At 39.9% G+C, this 13,113-nt stretch overlaps 1 protein-coding gene across 4 annotated transcripts in view; it reads left to right on the plus strand.

The window, feature by feature from the left end:
* Positions 1-1,134: 1,134 nt before the first annotated feature.
* Positions 1,135-13,113, plus strand: part of ttyh2l (tweety homolog 2, like) — a 34,096-nt gene continuing 22,117 nt past the window's right edge. Inside the window, exons 1-2 of one of the 4 annotated variants that reach the window (XR_009665733.1) lie at positions 1,135-1,883; positions 7,991-8,163. Coding sequence is in view for 2 of the 4 variants with exons in the window: in XM_061026761.1 (XP_060882744.1) it covers positions 1,755-1,883; positions 7,991-8,163 (302 nt within the window). In the remaining 2 variants the exon portion in view is untranslated. The remainder of the gene's footprint in view (positions 1,884-7,990; positions 8,164-13,113) is intronic. The other 3 variants (XR_009665732.1, XM_061026761.1, XM_061026760.1) reach the window with 3 other exon arrangements.

The following is a 13,113-nucleotide window of genomic DNA, read 5'->3' on the forward strand; positions in this document are numbered from 1 at the left end:
CCCTACACCTTCCAAATTAGAGATGACTGACTCTACCAACTGAGCCACAGCCGGTTTCCAATAAGCTCTAAGCAGACATCTTCACTCCATCTCTTCACATACTCAATCTGTGTGAGAGAACGTTTGCTTGATGCGTTGCCTGTAAATCGAATCATTTTTTAAGACATTCATTCAGTAATAAATGATTTGATAAACAAAGTACTGTATCTACTTACACTGTTAATTGTTTTGTCAGTCAGCAGCTTACTTGGTATGGTTGGTGTGCGTGCCAACATTTACACTCCAGGAGGAAAGGTTTTAAACTCTGTGAAATGACACCGGCACATTAGCCTAGGTGTCAACTTTCACCATTAGCTGGATCTTCAGGGGACCGTTCTTTACTCATCATATAAGCGGTTGATTGCACTCACGCTGCTAATTGCACTGTCGTGGTTACATCTCCTGAGCTGAAAAACCATGGTATTCAGTGTCAGTGTGCATTTTTCACCTGTATTATATCCTATCAAGTACCACTCTCTTATCCAATGTGTCTTTTTTATCAAGTGATATTTTGTCATCCTGTGTCGTCTTTGTTCTCAACCTACTCTTTCTCTTTTTTCCTGCCTTTTCACTCCTCATATACGCTGTACTCTATCTGCCATAAACTGTTCATGCTTTTTCCCTTCTCTTTTAGAAAAAGCTTTTTCACTCTCTTGTGTCTCCAAACAATACAGCTTCACCTTTTCTCTGCACCTACAGGCACTGCATCACTATAAACATATAGAATTGTTTATTTAATTGCCTAATGCACCGAATGGTTTCAAATGTGTTTTAAATCAAAATAGAGTTGTGCGCCAGTATTACAGTTATTATGTTGATTTTGATTTTCTGCCGTAAGACATTTTTTTTTTAATTCATGAAGAAAAGTAGAAGTCTGCTTTATTAACTGGTATCTATCTCATTAGTATTCTCATTAATGTTCACCTCAGTGCGCCTCATTGTCCACAAGAGGTCAGACATTAACAGCACAAGCCATAAATAGTGCACTAAATACCCCTGCCCTCTTGCACAAAACACACACACACACACACACACAACCACAAACACACACACATACACACATACACAGCAGCTACGAGTGGAGGTAAGGCAGTCTGAAGAGCTTCTTTGTTTTTTTTCAACTTTTATTTCAAATTATATTTTGGGTTTCCGCGGACGCGATTGCAGGCCACTGACATCCACGCGGATACTGTTTGATTTAAAGAGTTTTTTGTGTTTGATCATTTAAAATTTTCACTTTTTTTTGTTGATAAATTCTCCTCAAACGTTTTTCTTCAACGAAGAGGTTCAATATATCACTGTCTGCATTATTATTTGTTAAATCAAAGTGCACCGTGACCTGGCTCCCTGGGTGGCCCACTTGTGACTGGGGAAGTGGTTTGGCACGCCTTCTCTGTTGTAGGAGGCAGGTTTACATCGTCACTCTGTCCCGTGTCTCGGATTCAAACGCTTGGCCCGCACTGAGGCTGAAGCGCAACTCAACAGTTCCCACAGAACAATGGGAACCGGATCAGGAATGAATATGCAGCACTGTTCTGGAGGATTTACGGCAAAAGGAGAGCTTCCAATTTAATTATTCAAAGTCAACTTCAACCAAAGTCCCGTTGATTTATCATTCAACTTTTGGCAAATCCTGGGGATTTCTGAGTGGCAAGGTTTTCCAAGGGAAGCGTACAGTCGGTGGATCGGTGGACTGACTTTTTCCAAGCAGGAATATGGCCACTGTACGGCTCGATTACGTTGCTCCGTGGTGGACATACTGGCTGCACAATTTTCCACACTTCAATTTCGTATTTGAGTCGGTTGACAACACTTTCAAACCGGAGGACACGAGCTATCAGCAGGTTGGTAACTGTACTTGTGCGTAAAAGCGCACGTAGACTCAGAACAGTACAGAATCTCAGCAGAAGCGTCAGAGCTGTAGTGGACCACTGGCTTCCAAGACCAATGCTAGACAACTTATTTTTAAGTATTAACGTGAGCTTTAAACAATCTCTTCAGCTAAGTGATAAAGCATTGTCCTATTCTAAGTGATGAATGACTCGAGCTCCCTTAATAGCTGCAAGTGGAAGGAAGTTAGAGCCCACAGTACACTGCAGTTCTCACATGATGACACATGACCAGTATTAACTGGACAATGAAATATTTCAGCTGGTACATAACTCTGTACTGTAACTACAGTACATGCCTCTGTTTTTCTCAAATCTAATATTTTTTTACAACTCTCAAACTCCCAGCTTCATCTAGTATTCATCACCCTCTGCTTTATGTTCTTTGTATTCTTTATCAGACCTCTGTAACGAGAGGAAAGTTAAAAAATATATATATGAGAAAAATAAGATCCCGCTTGATGCATATCTTTACACTATAAACAACACATTCCTTGTATGTGATGTTCTGCCCCTTTCCTATAATTTTTCTGACAGATGACAGTATGTGAGGAATGTTCTAAGAACTTTAAGTGATTTTACACAAGTAAAGGATAAATATTGAATGAAGTCTTTTAATCATCCAAGAGATTTGTGGACATTTTTCTTCCATGAAAATGTACAAAAACTGATTAGTGGGACAGACTTTGGGCAGCAGGACCAAAGTCATTATAGATAAACTGTATAGATAAAAAAACAAATAGATGCTTGTGCTCAGTTTTTTTCAATTCATTTGCATTCTACAGTCTATGTCTTTGCTTTATGTCTATATATTTATGTTGTGATTATGGACTTATTCTCTGTTTGCCTGCTTTACTCTTTGTACAATCATGATTATGCCCATCCAAAAAAAAAAGTTGGATTGATTTTCAAAGGGACTTTTGCAATTTAAAAAGCCACATGATATCACAGCAACATAGTTTGACAGGCGTAAATGTAATTAAAAAATCATTAATGAAGTTCATATACTGTAGGAGAAAGAACACTGAACGATTTAATTTATTCCAATCAAGTAGAACATTTATTTTTATTTTTGCCTAATAGAAAATACTGTTTAAAATCTTATTCTAAATGCATTAACATTACATTTGTTTATAGTGTTAGTGGATAACACTGTAAACAGATGTACTTGTAAGTTAAGAGGACTGCACATATTATATTTTGGGCTACATTTCAAAATAAAAAATGCCTGAGAATCCCTAAGTTACATGTGCATCTCACTGTGAGTGCATATTCATGTGGCACCAGGTCATTTATGACTAAAGGGTCCACTACCAATCACCCCCCAACACTTGTCCTTCTCTCTCCAAGATCAATGTGGGTCACTGTGTCCCAGCAGTGTCATAGTGAGGAGTGAAGAGTGTCAGTCTCAGTGTCTGCATCACACTGAGACTCTTGGTAGTCTTCAGGGATGCCACGGCCTCTCCAGCTATAGAGAATTACTCATGTTTCCTTATTTGACATGCTGGCCTGATATTGCCTTTTGAAAGAGGAAAGTGCAAAACCACATTTCCTGTAGGGCTTTTTGTTGACTGTTTAATTGGATTAGAAATGCATCCTTCCTTGAGTCTACTGTGTACAAACCTTTTGGGGGGGGGATAAAAAGATCAATGACCTTCTGTGAAAGTTCAACGGCCACGGATGCTGGTAAAGGTTTCCGTCTCTCGTTTTTCCTTCCTTGTCCTGCATCCTTTGCCTGGCAATGGCTTTGCAGTGGCAGGAAATTGAAATCCCCTGCGTGTCTAAGTTTAAAACAATGGAGTCGGAAATAAGAGAAGGGAGTGGAACTAGCAGCATTGTGCGTAGGATTGACCTGAACTGAGTAAATGTGACGAACAAGTACTGTGAAGTGTACACACTGCGCCTTGTGGCTCATCATCTGTGTCCCCCAAAAAAACAACTACTAGCAAATCCTTGGATTAAGGTTTTGGCCTGAGTGCGAGTAAAGGTAGGGCATAGCTCTTCTGGCACGTTTCTGTAGTGACCTATATTTTATCTAAAAAGCAAATAATGTTACGTCACTCAGTAAAAAAAAAATAAACCCTTTTTTTGTCAGAGTAGTTTGCAAGTTCTTTTGGGCACTGTCTGTCTGTTTGACCATTTAGTTTTGTTTGTGAACCAACTTGTCAGTGAGTGCTGGACTTCACATTGAACATGTGATGATCTAATTTCTAAAAGAAATCATCTGTTCTAGTGGGACAAAATATTGATACGGCAATATACTTTATTGTGGTGCAGCTCTTGTGATACAATTATCATATTTCCAAAATTTTCATTCCATTTTCTTTTTCATATGAAACATGACAGGGCTCTAAACAGATTTTCATGCCAATTTGACTCACACCGCCAACAATTCATGACTCCTCATGGTGACACTTGTGACATAAATAAGGGTGAGGTCAGTGGAAGAAGACAGGTGGATAATGTCAGACAGCTCTGAAAAGTTAAAGGATGAAGGATGACGAGAGGTGAAAGTTACACAAATACGTTAATCCTGCTCTTTTTCATTTTAGAGACTGTTTGTATTGTTCAGTTCATCAGATATCATGATCTGTCATTTCATAAGAGCCTTAAGTAATCGTACAATTACTTATTTAACAGTTTAGTAAAACTTTATGCACTTAGAGGGGTCGCGAGGTGGACAGCAGAATAGGATACCCCCCTATAGAGTCCATACACTGGTGGTGATGGTGATGTGACTGAAATGACAAACTGACTGCGGGAGAGAGAGAGAACAGATTTTAAAATTTGAAAGCAGGGGGTGATTGGTTGAGAGAGGTAGTGTGATAATCTGGTTGGATTATCACTTAAAGAGTAAACGCTCATGATCACCTGATCAGCAGAGCAGGGAGACAGAGGGAGGGGTAGAGAGGGAGTGGCTGAGATGAGTGAAGGAAACTGAAAGAATGTGTGAGAGAATATAAACCGTCTTCCCGGTTGAACTTACGCTGAGCTCTATTACTTAAATGTCTAGCAAAAACAGAAACTGATCACAGAATCTCTGTATCGTGATATCATTATCGTAGGCCATGTGTCACATATTGTAGCATTTTGTAACGTGCCGTACCATATTGTACCAAATCGTACCGTTTCATTCTGTACCGTACCCTATCGTGCAGAATCATATTTTATCGTACTAAACGGTATCACATCGCAAGGTATCATATTGCATCGTATCGTATCATACCGTATTGTATCATATCGTATTGTATCATATCGCATAGTATCGTATTATATGCAGCAAGCACGGTGCTACACCAGGGCTAGGGGGCGCTATAGCCCCATCACAAATCCGTCTAGCCCCGGTTAAGCCCCCTAACGTATGTCTGCTTTTATTGAAAAAAAAAAGAGAGAACTTAAAAATGAACTATGAATTCATGAAAATCGACTATACATAGCACCCCAACATATTAGTCAAGCTCCCCCTCAGCACCAGAAAAACAAATCCCTGCACTGTCCCTGATTATGTGATATTATATCGTGTGATGCCCACCCCTATTTTCCTGCCTGGAAAGTGAAACTATGCCCTAAAAGAAGACCACAGCCCGCCACAAATACAGAGTTTGGTATAAGAATGACGTTGTGCAATGCGAACGATTAGCATTGAAATTCAGTCACAGTATCAATGTCATCCAAATGGAATAATTAGTCACACGCTGTAGTGTGCTTAGTCAGCCAGACCCACTCCGCCTGAACTTGTGGGCTTTCAAATGTAAGTGCAAATCATTTGCAAGGAAAATCAAGGTCATAGTTGTTCTTTTGATTGGCTTTTCAAACCAACTAAGAGCTCGGAGCTTTATGTTCAAGTTCCATGACTTTAAATGTAAAAAACTAGAGGAGGGCATCCCCAGATGTTGTCTGTTTTTCTTTTGGTATCTGGTACCAGCCATTACAAGCACTTATGTTTGCACAGTGGTGTCATCACACTAAATGATCGGGGATTTGTTTCACGATGCCGCTATAAAGGCAAACAGATAAGATGATCTGTCGACTGGCTTAAGATACAGCAGCCAATGTTGCTGGGAAAGAAATAAACAATATGGCGGCTCAATAAAATGTCATACTGCATAACATGAATGTAAGAGAATAACACAGGATTAAAAATGGACTGGTATAGTGCAAAAAATCCCCCCCCCCCCCCCCCCCCCCACACACACACACACACACACACTGCAATGTAATCTGAAGTGAATAAACAATTCAATTTTAGTCTGCCTTGGAGCATTCTTCCACTTCTTCACTTACTATGTGCCGATAAAAGTAACAGCTTCTGAGTGAATAGAAAAAAAAAATGTAAGGACCATGGGGGTTTATCATCACAGTACAGAGTGTTTCAATACTGTGTTTCCTACTTTTCTCTCTATCAGTGTTTCACTGCGTCCTTCGGGCTTTAAATGTTTTGTACACTCAGAAATCACAAGACTGCATGAAAGCCGCTGAGTCACATGGCGCTCCCCTTCCTGCATCCTTGGATCCTTCTGTTTTCCGTTCAGCTACAGTCAAATTTGGGTTTCAGTAGACAAAAAAAAAAAAACAGATTCTCCTTTGGGTCTCTTTATCCAAAGACCACCAAGTTCTACGTATCTATCCCTCTGCTGTAGCGGTGATAATGCTGATTAAAGGAGAAGATTGCTACACATATCTTTACACACGAGTGTTGTTTGATACCAGGAGGGTTGTTTTCACTCAGATTGTCAACCTTTTGATTGTTAGGGTCATCCAACTTGATATTCCACAGGCTCTTAACACGTCACTGTCTCCGGAAAGATAATAACTGACGTAAAGAAAGTGTACAGAGGCCCTAAGCGGAAATTCATCCATACAATTGATTTTACTGTGGTTTCCTGTGAGTAATGTGTGGTTGTTTTCTCAAGATCTCAACATGTTTATGGGATTATCTCAAGATAACAACGCTGGTTTTCTCATGATGAAGAGTTCATTCCTCCATATCTAGAGAAAACGGCTGAAATCAACTCAGCAATTTAACCAAGCGGCAACCTATGGTGTTGAAAATGAAGCCAATGGAAACAAGTGTAAAAAAAGGTGCAGTTCTTTGAGTGTCCACTTGAGCCTGGCTCCAAAATCCCATCCACACCCCTATTAAAATGCCTAATTAACAGCAAAAATGAACATTTTCCCAGCCAGGTTTTAAATGATTTTGGTTTGAATAGCTGATGTCTTTATCGCCACATTGTCCAGGGGAGGATTTTTTAATAACTCATCTGTTTTGATTATGTGAAGAGTGAATGTTATGCATGTTAAGGGACTTGGCTGAGTTGATTGACAGATGGGCATGTTGTGGCTGAAGGCTTGCCTCAGCTCCATGTTGTTGCCTCTTATTCCATTGACTGAAAGTAAATTTGAAACAGCAATTGCAATATGACGACTGCCATTGTTGGGCTGCTAACAAGTGGCTCAGTGGTATAGTTTGTCGTTGCTCAACTGAAAGGTCGGGGGGTGCGATCCTCAGCTCCTGCTGACACATGTTGATGTGTCTTTGGGCAAGACACTTAACCCCAAATTGCAAATTGCCAATTGTGCTAATTTTGTATGATGGATTAGTTCATACTGATGGATGATGGACACTTTAAATAGCAGCCAGCCTCTATCATCAGTGTGTAAATGTGATGTGCATGGATAGGTGTGAAATGAGGTGTAAAAAGCGCTTCGAGAAGTCAGAAGAGTAGAAAAGTGCTTTACAAGCTCAAGTCCATTTACGTAATTAAAAATTACACAAATTAATCTATTAAAATGTAATCTTTAATAGATTAAAGAATCTCTGAAACTACGTCCATGTTTTTATACAGTCTGTCATCACAGGAGAATCAGCGCTGTTTTCATGCGATAACAAAATAAATTTGTTAGGTTCCAGAAGAACCCACCCAATACTTAGTCATTGTCACAGGTAAAAGGAGTGAAAAACAGAATGAACGGATGCTAGTCCTCATAGGGCTTCCACAAAAGTGATATCTTAGTGTTGATGTTTTTTTGTCCTTCTCTCTCTCTCCACTCTCTATCCTCAGTCTCTGGTATTACTAGCAGGTGTCGGAGCAGTTGGTTTGGGTCTCAGCCTGCTGCTTCTGGCCGCATACCTGACCCTCCTGTGTTGCTGGCGTAGGGACATAGACGAAGACACCAAAAGGCCAAACAACTGCTGTGTCACTTGGGCTGCTGTCATCACAGGCCTCATCATATGGTGAGTTTGGGTGGTCAAATAATGCCATTATGTTTGTTTTGTGTGCCAAGAAACTCACAGATACACATGTAATAACCTTTCCTGTATCCCTGCTTGTGAGCATTAATAATCTGGAAGCTTTTTTATTCACTTAAAGCTCCTGTGAGGAGTTTTTTTCTGGTTATGAAACAGGCTGATAGAAATAGAAATGCCTCTTTATGACCTTCAAAAGCAAACAAGACCATCAGCTAGAAGATTGACTTTTCTAACTTTCAGTTTTTAATGCCTATAACAGCTGCAGCGGGGTAGGTGTCAGACAAAGCGATTTAACTGGACCCTTCAGAAGAAAAAAAAAGTATTTTAATCGTCAATGAGTGATTGATTTGGGATGATGTTTTTCATCAGAAGACACTACTTACAGATGTACAGGACAAGATGAGTAAAGCAACAAGAGGTACCAAACTCAACTCAAAACCAAAGTTCCTCACAGGAGCATGAAATGACTCAAATGACTTGACTCTGTCTAAATCCACTCAAAGTTCCAATCCAGGGTCAGATTAGTTCGAGGGAAGCCTATAAGGAAGTTTATTTTTTAAGTCAGAACATGGTAGAATATATAAAAGGAACTGCTTCTGGTTGGACCAATGATGTTAAAAAAATACAACAGAAACAACTTCTAGAGTAGAAATCTATACAATTGGAAGTAAAAACTGAAAGCCAAAACAACCCTCTAGTTTAATAAAAACGATACCTCTGGGTGCAAAATAAATCAAACTTATTAAAAATCCCCCAAAATAGCAAAAAATAGCACATTTTGTGGCATCATTTGCAAAAGATGGATATTTACAGTAGCAGATGGTAAACATGATTTGAGTTTCTCACTGTAAGAATTCACATTGAGAGTATTGTATTTCATAACTAATAACTAACTAATTGTATTTCCCGGTGCAGTCTAGGCCTGTGAAGACTGTTTCGTCATGAGCCGGGGATCCGGCCGAAGATTTCTGCCTTTTAATAAGGCAGTTTTTTCTTACCACTGTAACTTTTGCTGCTTTGCTAAAGTGCTCATGATGGATAGGCCGGGTCTTTGTAACATAGCAATAAGTAAGGTCTTTTACCTGCTTTTTGTAACATAACAATGAGTAAGGTCTTTTACCTGCTCTTTTGTAACATAACAATAAGTAAGGTATTTTACCTGCTTCTTGTAAAGTGTCTCGAGATAACACTTGTTATGAGTTGACGCTATACAAATAAAAATTGATTGAATTGATTGATAACAAGAAATAAGAACTTGCAGCTCAACTACCTGCTTGTAACCCATTTGTAAAAAAAACAATTAAGGCTAGTCAAGCTCTTGTGCTGACAGGGCCCCTATCAGCTGACAGCTATAGGTGGTCCTGCTTCAAAGCCCCTCAGCTGACTGATCAGCTGACTGCACCCACTGAAACTTTGACAACAAGCTTGCTCTCTACTTGCTCCCTTTAAATACTCCACCAAACCATTTTGCTGCATTCAGCCTTTGAATACTGTGCTTTTATATTAAACTAACTTGTGGTTCGCTTCATTCTGTGCCAAAATATCCCTTTTGTCCCATGTTTATTACCTTAAAATCTTTATTCGAATGCCAATTTATGCAAGAGTAAAGTACCAAGTGGCTTCCAAATAACTTCCAAAACAATATCACCAGATGTGACTGTCCTTTTATGTATGATTTAATACGCTTTTAGGAGGGGAAGAAAGATCCTGTCAGAGATGAAAATGAACAAATAAGCATTCAAAAAGGTTTAATTGGATTTGCTCACAGATCGCTTTAACTTGTGACAGTGTTGGGTTTTAACTTTGTTAGCTGTCTCTGTCCATGCCAGGCCACTGCTGCAGCACATGAGGCTCGTTGTAATGTTAAGTGACCAGGCATGATGCTGTTTAGCAAAGGAGCTCTGTTATCTCTAGTTACCGCTCACAGCTCTCATCTCTCTCTGTAGGAGCTTGTTCTAATGGATGTTTATGTATTTTGGCTCTAAGAGAAACTACTACATACAGCATCCAATTACATAAACCAGCCATACATAAGTATGAGGTTAAATACACCGTCTTTGCATTATATAACAGCGAGGTTTAGAGCAACACTTTAAGTATTGCTGCTCCATGTAAAGGTTGATATTTTCTCTTTGGCTTGATATTCGGAGTATTTTCAATCAGAACGCTTAAACAACTTGAATTTTACCATGGCGGTCATTCTGACTGTTCAATTATTTAAGTTAGAGTTAATCGATTTAGTAACATTAGGAATAGGTGATGTAATAGCCTCCTCGGGTCATGGGATTTTGATTGGCCGAAATGACAAATACAATATCATGATTCCCATTTCCCAGCATTTAATTCAGCGTGATATTCAAGGAGAATTATATTGTGGTTGCACGGCAGAACTTAAATGGAAAGAGGATTTAAGAGCCTGCCGCACCTCTCATGGGTGATTCTTTCTGAGCCCGGGGAGGATGAATGGGGTAAATTAAGGTTAAAGATAGAAAACAAATCTAATATTCTAAAAAGCCTTCCTCCCAGTGTCACTCTCTGTTAGCTCTGATACAGTTTATTATGGCAGCGGTGCTCAGGTCTCCACTGAATCAAGGCATTTATCTGTTATTACTTGTTCATTCAGTGTGGCCATTTGTTCAGCTCATAACATGATCTGAATACTGAGGGATAATTGTTGCAGCCTTTGTGGGGAGTGATCCATCCTTGGAGGAATAAGGACACTGAATATCCTGGAGCCCTGTCGTGTATTGTGTTGGTTTCTTTTAGTACCTCTGGCTGGCTGCTGCAGGCGGCCTTTTCTATACAGCTACACACACACACACACACACACACACACACACACACACACACACACACACACACACACACACACACACACACACACACACACACACACACACACACACACACACACACACACACACACACACAAAACACTGATGCATCCCTGGAGGCTAAACTGCCCCATGATGTCCTGTGTCATTACTGTTTCATTACTGTATCATTACCAGGTTTTTATTGTTGCTGACATGTCACAGGGTTAATATAGAGCTCATTATCCATGCCGCTGCATATCAACTGGAACATAAATGTCCTGAAAAGCAGAAAGCCATATTGTAAGCTTTCTTTAACCAGCTGAATGAAGACATTTTTACAACCACATGCGTGCACTATGCATTGTGAGGATTACAGCAATTCTATCTCCTTTTCTTTTTTTTTTGCCCGGGCAGGTTTTGTTCAGACGATGCCCCGAGTGCCCCTAATCATAACCACAGGGAACGGGGGGGGGGGGTTTAATGGAAGAGACAGGCAGCAGGTTTTTATTATACTTACAAGGTTGCAGTGACAGGATGCTGGCAGACACAAAAAAAAAAAAAAAGAAACACACACTAATTTGCATAAGTGTTCACAGTGACATATGACACACATCCTGGCAGGATGTAATAGAAAATATAATAAGACTCAACATCCCGTCTTTGCACTTAACTAACTTCCTCCATAGTCTCATGGCTGAAGACGGAGGTGTTAACCTGCACTTGTGGGGCTTTCGAATGTTTTTTTGTGTGTGTGTGGTTGTGCAGCACAGATGGTGTTAAAAGTCCCTAACATATGAGTCATTGTGAAAGTAAACAAGGACTTAGTAGCCTTTTTTTTGGGGGGGGGGGGGGTTAGTTACTAACCTCGTCCCTTTGTGTAGAGCGCCCTTACTGCAATCAATTCTTGAGTAAATATATCATTGCTCATATCTCTTTAAGACTCTTTGTAGAGGGAGTAAACTAAATCTTAGGGGTTACGACACTCAATCCTTCCTATTACAGAGGCTCAGGCTGCAAAGGAAGGGCAAATATGCATCCGCTATCAAACGCTCAGATACATTTTTTGGTTGTCACACAGAATTCTAATGGAGGGTTTTAGTCATGAATGAGATACAACATTCAAAGTTACTGCTAGGGAAAAAAGAGTTGTTTTTTTCTCTTAACTCACAATATGTTTGCGAGATAAAGGGCTAAACAAAACAGATGGAAGAATAAACGGATGCAAGATGGATCTTAGAGGGCGAAATATGACAAATGTGAAAAATAAGTTTGTCTTTCAAAAAGAATCCGCTTCCACTGATACAACATCCAAGCCCATATGGCAGCCAGGAGGAGGAGATGAGAACTATGGGAGAAAAAATGTATTTTAAGGATGCTCAGTTATGAACAGACTTCAATAAAACACACTTCTTGACTGACAAACTAATTCACACTTGCTAATTAGCCTGGATTTATTATTTTTATTAGCCTTTGAAGGGGCAGCATCAACAGGAACAGGCCTCTAAATGGTACAACCAATCAGAGCAGAGAAACATTGTGCCGTAGTGTTTGGCTGCTATAGGCTAGGCATTAGGTTTTCATGGATTTAACAGGGTATTTAAAATCTGCACTTTAAAGCACTTTAATACATAATAACCTTTATAATAGGTAGAGTATGTTCCTGGGAATGACATTGATCTAACATAACATTTTGGTATGGGAAACCTACATTTTATAATTGAACAAAGTATCCTGTGTCATGTATGTCTGACACTTGTGACAAAACAAATGGCTTGAAAATGGAATCAGATATCGGTGAGATACCAATAGGCCTATTTGAATAGTGGATAGACCTCCTGCCATCATAGACCTCCATCCATTAGGAGCCCCGGCTACCTCTCCCAAAGATGGTAGCCATGTTGACGTATGCTCATGTGAACGGCAGCAGCAGAGGCAGAGGCAGTATCTATGTGTAATAAGAGCTGATGGTCCGGGTACCCCGGCAGTTCTCAGAAAGTGAACAGGCACCTCTGCAGCAAGGCCAGCTTGGTCTGCACCAGGATTTGAACTGGCTACCCTCCGGTTCCAAACTCGAGTCCATACAGGCTGAGCTACTGCATGTAAATATAAATATAAAGTG

The sequence above is a fragment of the Labrus mixtus genome, chromosome 20, assembly GCF_963584025.1.
Source record: "Labrus mixtus chromosome 20, fLabMix1.1, whole genome shotgun sequence".
NCBI classification, from domain to species: Eukaryota; Metazoa; Chordata; class Actinopteri; order Labriformes; family Labridae; genus Labrus; species Labrus mixtus.